This window comes from Homalodisca vitripennis, unplaced genomic scaffold (genome assembly GCF_021130785.1).
Source record: "Homalodisca vitripennis isolate AUS2020 unplaced genomic scaffold, UT_GWSS_2.1 ScUCBcl_2022;HRSCAF=6367, whole genome shotgun sequence".
Taxonomy (NCBI): Eukaryota; Metazoa; Arthropoda; class Insecta; order Hemiptera; family Cicadellidae; genus Homalodisca; species Homalodisca vitripennis.
In genome coordinates this window covers 16,043-23,118 of record NW_025778139.1, presented here as the reverse complement: position 1 = coordinate 23,118, position 7,076 = coordinate 16,043, and the positions used below count along the sequence as shown (strand labels likewise).

The window sequence follows — 7,076 nt, the reverse complement described above, 5'->3', positions numbered from 1 at the left end:
TGATAGGAAAACCGAAATCAGAAATGGAGTTTTAACCAATTATTTTTAACAGATTGCAAAACATAGTACAAGAAACCAGCAGATGTGCCATTGAAAAAATAAGAAAGTGCGCTCCTTTGCAAGATAGGCCCATTTGGCATAGTTGGGTTGCCTGTAACACTTGCAGAATTCAAGGCACTTATTGGTCTCATATTGGCCATGGGATTTCAAAATAAAACAGAAACACAGGAGTTTTTTCTGAGGAATGGCTGTACAAACAACCCAATTTTAAGGATGTGTTTGAACCGTAGCAGATTTTTGCAAACATTCTAGAACATCATCTCAGTCCACTGACAGAATGGAGTCTAAACTATCTAAAGTAAAAAATACTGTGGCGTATTTGGATGGTACATTTAGGGAATATTACGTTCTATCACAAAACGTCTATGTTGATGAGTCCTACAATTGGTTTTAGTGGTATATATCCATGACTTACAAACCAGCCAAACCAATTAAATAAGGGCTTGAAATATTTGTTTTAGCAGAATCAAGGGGTAGGGTACGATAAGCGGGCCCGGTTTTTTTATATGGAAGAATATAGTCATCAATACCTAATATTCACATCTCAAATCTTAGACTATCAATCAATATAAAAGTACCTATAGTCCTCAATAACAATCATATGTTTTAAATTAAAATATGAATTTCATATTTACAGTGATCAAACAAATTATTATAACCAAAATTAGGAAGACTGAAGACGACCATATTTACTCCTCTCACAGTTACAGTTGTTTTCTTTCCCACAAATTTCACATAATGGGTTTTTCTGTACGAGTCCAACATGTTGAAGCCACGAAAAAGCAACGTTGTATAGTTTTCTAAAATTGACTTCTATTTTTAATAATCAGAATTACTTATGTAAAATTGAAATGTTATCTTACGAGTATTATTTTAGTGTGTTTACAACTGTTGATATAGATTATTTAAGTTAATAGTTCAAAATAATTAATCAGTATCGATTGATTATATCGATGGTTATGATTAAGTAATATCGTTTGCCAATTTCGATATAAAAAACCGGTCTGCTTATCGTACCCTACCCGAATCAAGTACTAGTACCTGCAATTGAAGCCTACTATCGAACAAGCACTACCAATTCTTTGATTCGGCCTGACCTTTCTTTTGCTAGCAGCATTGTAGTACATCTTCTACAAAAGTTACTCACTGCATCAGGGAATCCCCTCTGGTTATCCTTTATTTGTAGTCAGATTCTACAACAGCCCTGCTTTAGTTTTCTGAACTTCTAAAAATGAAAACTTTGGTACTTTGGGATTATACCGACCACACCAGTATGAAAGAACACAAAAAATATAAATTTATAGAAACAAACATGATAGAACGAAAAAACAACTCTGTAATTACAAAATTACAAACTTACAAGCATTTCCAGGTATTGTGATCGGTATTGTTGTCACTGTTATCTTATCTTTCTCGAGAATCCCGATTACGGCAGGTCGCGCGGCATCACATGATTTGCATGGTACATAATTGCCTTTCCATTACAATTCAATTTATATTTCTGATCAGCCCCTCTAGAATTTGATATTTTACTGATAGGTACTATCTCGAGGGATGTTTTTCTTTCGTCGACCGAAAGGTGCTGCTGAAGCCCGCGCTGATGGCCGGAGGCACTCGCATTTTGGGTGGCGGAATGTGATCAAGAATAAAAACAAGTTTTGAGTGTTTTTTCAATAAAGAGTTTAGTTTTTAGTTTGGTAATGTTTGTTTTTGTTGAATTTTTGTGTTTGGAGAAATGTAGAGGTATAACACGGAAGTACAACAAAGCGACGCGACTCTGCAATCACGTTATCTACTAGACCGCTCAACTTTGACCTCTGTCTGAGGATGGGGAGGGGTTTGTGATAAGACAATTCCTGTTTTATATTGACGAAATATTGTTTTACGCTAATCTAGTAATCAGTAGAAGCAAAATGTCAAATAACGATTCATGTCTGGGTGTGGTCGGTATAATCCCAAAATACCAAAACTTTTTATAGCAGGTACAGTTATGACCAAATGGAAAAATCTACCACCCAGAAATGAAATCTAAAAAACTCAAATTAAAACTACATGAACAGCTATCATTTTGTCTGGAAAACGGGTTCATGGCATTAATCTAGAAAGACAAGAGAAATGTCTTCATGATTAATTCTTTCTATAGTCCCGGAGGAACAGAAGTTAAAAGGACAAACAGCTGAGGTGCTAAAGAAACCATTGTGTAACCTACCGTTATTGCAAAATACACAGAAAACATGGGAGGTGTGACTACTGCAACACCTCAATTTTTACAGAAAATCAGTTAAATGGTGCCGAAAGTTGTTTTTCTGGCTTGTTGAATGTGGTGTAAAGTAATTCCTTTATACTTTTTCAATGTCTACAATCGATAAAAAAAATGGGTCCGCTTATCATACTCCACCCTTTAATTTTAAATCAATATAATTAGGATGATTTATATTCATTAGTTCAGGTATTTGTAATTGATAAGTTAGTACCTTGATTCGATTGTGGTGTTGGCTATTTACTATACTGCAGGCTAGTAACATTAATGGTACCCTGGGCTGTAAAACTAAAAAAATTTTTTATTGTTTGATAGTAACCAATTGCATAATAATGTCAGTACAAGTCATGCAATAAGACATTCTTACTAATAACATAGTTTATTAAATAAACAGATATAAAAGTGTGGAAAGGTGTAAAAAATAAAAGAATTCCCCAAAAAGGATGGTGGTAGGCTCTCAGGTAGGATGGTTAACTCACAGGTATTAAATTCCCCTGATTTCAGCATTATTGTTATTTTACGTATCCAAAGATGGCGTACTGCTGAGTTCAGCAGCAACCAATACGAGTTTGGATTCACGATTATAACAAGACCGCATGACCGCCTGTAGAACAATGAAATATTAATCCACGCGAGAAAAGTAGTTTGACTTTTTAATTTTCTCTAACTTCGTTATTTGTAATTTTCACACCCTTGAAACTTTCTCTTGTTTTGTTCAGGAGAACGATAGCAATAGATTATTAACGCAAAACTTGCCTTTTGCCACTCTGACCATTAATATCACATTTACTAAATTTGATTTAAAACCTAGTTAGAAGTTAAATAGTCTTCCAACTCAGTCTGAAGAAGTACATAGATTTATGACAACAGAAATATTAATTACTTATTTATTATGAGATCTACATGTAATCAATAGTACCGTTTCTATTTTAAAATGAAAATGTGTTAAGTTACAAAAAGTTTTAAGAAAATATTATTTAAGCATTCAAGAACACATTTTTTTTTCGTCTTCCTATCTCATCTTTGGCCCTATCACAAGTGCAATATTTTACTACTGTAAAGTAATGTTTTAGTTTATGTGTACAATTAATTATTATCTTGGTTTTTTAAAAGATTGTTTAGTTTTTAAAATACGGTTCTACATAGTTCAGCCTTCTTTTGTAATCCGCTTACTTTAAACAACAAAAATTAATTTAAATTGATTTTTGCTTAGAATTTCCAATGTAATATTGGTGAAGTTAGCAATAGCAGAATACACTATCACCACTGTGTTGGATATCAAGTTTTCTTGAATCGTTTAAAACTCTCATGGTCAACTAAATATTAGGGTTTTACTCCTGAAAAAGAGAGCAGACTCTACCTTTCGAAACTTCATCTTTTTTAAACATAACAGTAGCTAATTTTTGTATCTCTGTTGTATTTTCAGTGAAATATCCTGTTAAGAAAGTAAATAATATACATTTATTACTTTGTCAAGTGTGGTGTTTATAATAAATCAACTACAAAAATATTAAAAAAATAATAATTTTTCAAAAATTAATAAAAAAAAACTATTTTATTTAACACATATGTATCACTTAATTTTGGAAAACAGAAATTCAAATCAAAGGAGATCAAACATATGTTTATTTTCCCATAATAGTACAACAAAAATTACAATAGACTATATTTTTATCAACTTTGGAAGAATTCAACAAAATTTACTAACTACTGAAATATGAACTTTAAAAAAAATATATTATTTGTATCAAGTCAAACTTACTCATAAACACAAAGACTGATAAACTTATGCTTGATACTCTATGGTTACATTAGGCCTGTATAGCAGTCTGTAAAAGTAATAATACTTCCATAAATGAGATGATAAGAATTAATGTGTACTTAAAAAATAATGCCAAGATCGTTAAACCGTAACGTAGTATGCTGTTAGAACTATCGTTTTTAATTTAATTTTCTATAGCACAGAACAAATATCCATATAAATTGAAATGGAGCATCAAGGAAAGTGTTCACATTTATCTCTGTCGTATGATCAGTCTCTTTCATTATTTCTAGTGGAAACCATCACACCAAACACTTTCATCATTAGAAAAATGTAAGTTCACTCAATAATAATATTGTTTCACTTAGTATCGTACTGTTTATAGTTAAAGTGGAAGTGTTTGATTTTCCATGTGAATAATGTTTTATGGACGAATTTTACACGGTTGTTTAAGCAAACATTTATCATGTAGAGTCTGCTTTATAGAGTTTGTATTTTAATAGAAAATTTTGTATCACATATTTTTAAATTGTGTTTTTTTAATTTAAAAAATTATATTATAATCATAAAAGTATAAAGAATAGTGAAAGATTTAGTAATGAATAAATTTAAAATTCATTTTGCAGTTAAAAAGTAATTACATTTAACATGTTTATGACCTATGTACAAAATTGTATTTTTAATTCATTGTTGGTGTCCAATATTACATTGTTAAGACAGTGCTACCCAAATTGCTATGCTGGCTGCTCTAATTTTAGAGAGGGATAAATTAATTAAGGGGGTTATTATTGTAGGCACCAGAGCTCTCCTTGTCATACCTTTCTGTTCCTAATCATTATCAATTTAGTTCCTTTTCTGTTTATGATAATGGCTGAAATCAGGCAAGAATTAGTTTGAAAACATAGGGAATGAGAATAATAAATTTTTTTTAGTAAGTTAAGTTTTAATTACTAAAACTCCATATTATTAGATAAGAAATAAACATTTCATCGTAGTAGTGTCGTAATAATTTATTTGCTGATTCAAATCTAGATTTATGAATATGAAAAGTATCATATTTAAATTTCCAGCTCATAAAAATCTTCGTAACATATTAATGGCAAGGTTATCAGTGAGGTAAACTGTTACAAAAAATCAGTTTAAATCATTGATAACAGCAGTAAGTAAAACAATAGTCTGTGTTGAGTTTTCTGATAAGTGCTAATGTAGTGAAGGCTGTTATGGTCTCTGTGGTGACATGACGTATTGACGCTCAGAATTCTTTATCTCTTAATATATTAACCATACAATAGAATACGTAACCCCTTTTTTATAGAATAAAAAAAAAATTAAAACTAGATTGTAGTTACTAAGCAAATATGAAATGTTTTTTGGACAATTGAAAAGAATCCTGTAGATAAGACTCTAATTATAACCCTTCCTTTTTCCCCATTAAGGTACATTTGTTAAGATATGTTAGATTTAAATTCTGTCTTCAAACCTGTATCTATTGTTGCAAAATAATATAATGAGAACTTCACAATCAGTAGTTGATTTTTTGTTTGTGTACATTTTACAGATGGGTTAATTTTGCTTATATTTCATGTTTAGTTGTTAGAAATAATTCCTCAGCTTGTATACTTTGAGCTTCTTTGTAGTCCACCTATTACTGGTGTACTGAATATTTTGTTACTGTAGTTCTACACATTCTGCCTTGGTGAAAATAAAACTAATATAACTCCATTTCAGGACTTGCAGTTACTGTTGAAGGACATCAAGAATGTTCGTGCGCAGACATTTCTCTCACTTGTGTTAAAGTGTTTTAGGTGCTAATAGACTATGGTTGTATTTGTATCCAAATAAATGAATACAGTGAAGGCTAGTATTTTTTAGGTGCAATTGTGTAACAGTGTCGTGCGTAATATTTTCTCTTCCATTATTTAGTCCCGAAGTTACAGTTTTATAAAAATGGTTACTTTTGGCTCCCCCACTTGCAGTCAGAGGAATGAAGAAACTTGATCGTGACCGTTTCGCTCAGACTATAGACATTCCCTGTCTCCGTGCCAAAAGTAGTTCAGTTTGGGACTCTGACAGGATTGTTGAAGAGATATCTTCTTAAGATGCGTAGCTTCAAGGCGATTCGGCCAGTGTGCAGTGAAAATGGAGTGGTAGAGGACATCAGAGAAAGTGGTTCTTGATCCAAGGATTATTACAAGTTTCGGTGATTTCACTGTTCAGGATCGGGAACTACTGGGACAGATGGGGATCGATGAATCATCTTTTAAACAAGGTCAGCTTGACTTAACCTACGACAACTGGGCTGCAGACGATGTGTTAGCTGCAGTGTTACCAGAGGGGGTGGAGACTGCTGCAGGCTATTCTCTGATAGGACACATTGTCCATGTTAATCTTCGGGAACACCTGCACGAGTACAAACATGTCATTGGTGAGGTGTTGCTCGACAAGATCAAACAGGCTCGGACTGTCCGTTAACAAGGTGGACACCATAGACAGTACGTTCAGAGTGTTCAACATGGAGGTGTTAGCCGGCGAGCCAGATTTTGTCACAGAAGTCAAAGAGAACTCTCTCCGCTTTAAGTTTGATTTTTCCGCTGTCTACTGGAACTCCCGGTTGGGCACTGAGCACGAACGTATTGTCAAAAAATTAAGCTCTGGAGATGTGCTCTATGACGTATTTGCTGGAGTCGGTCCTTTCTCAATTCCAGCAGCAAAGAAAAAATGCTTTGTTTCTGGCCAATGATTTGAACCCAGAGTCTTATAAATGGCTTCAAAAGAATGCAAAATTAAATAAAGTTGAAGAGTTCATAAACGGCTTTTTAACAAAGATGGAGCAGACTTTATAAAAGAAGAAGTAAAGAATCATATTCTTGAGCATAGGGGAGAGCAAAGGTCACACATTGTAATGAATTTGCCTGCTATTGCAGTTAGTTTTCTACCAGCCTTCAAGTATCTGTTCTCAATGGACCAGTTAAAACAAATTAGAATGTTTACCAT

At 32.9% G+C, this 7,076-nt stretch overlaps 1 protein-coding gene across 1 annotated transcript; it reads left to right on the top strand.

Moving 5' to 3' along the window:
* Positions 1-6,252: 6,252 nt before the first annotated feature.
* LOC124371804 (tRNA (guanine(37)-N1)-methyltransferase-like) lies at positions 6,253-6,804 on the top strand. Its single transcript, XM_046830158.1, has one exon. The coding sequence runs from the start codon at positions 6,321-6,323 to the stop codon at positions 6,552-6,554; it is 234 nt and encodes a 77-aa protein (XP_046686114.1). The 5' UTR covers positions 6,253-6,320; the 3' UTR covers positions 6,555-6,804.
* The last annotated feature ends 272 nt before the right edge of the window (positions 6,805-7,076 follow it).

Bases quoted from the DNA above. Each gene is read 5' to 3' on its own strand.
- LOC124371804 (XM_046830158.1), top strand. From the start codon at position 6,321: ATGGGGATCGATGAATCATCTTTTAAACAAGGTCAGCTTGACTTAACC.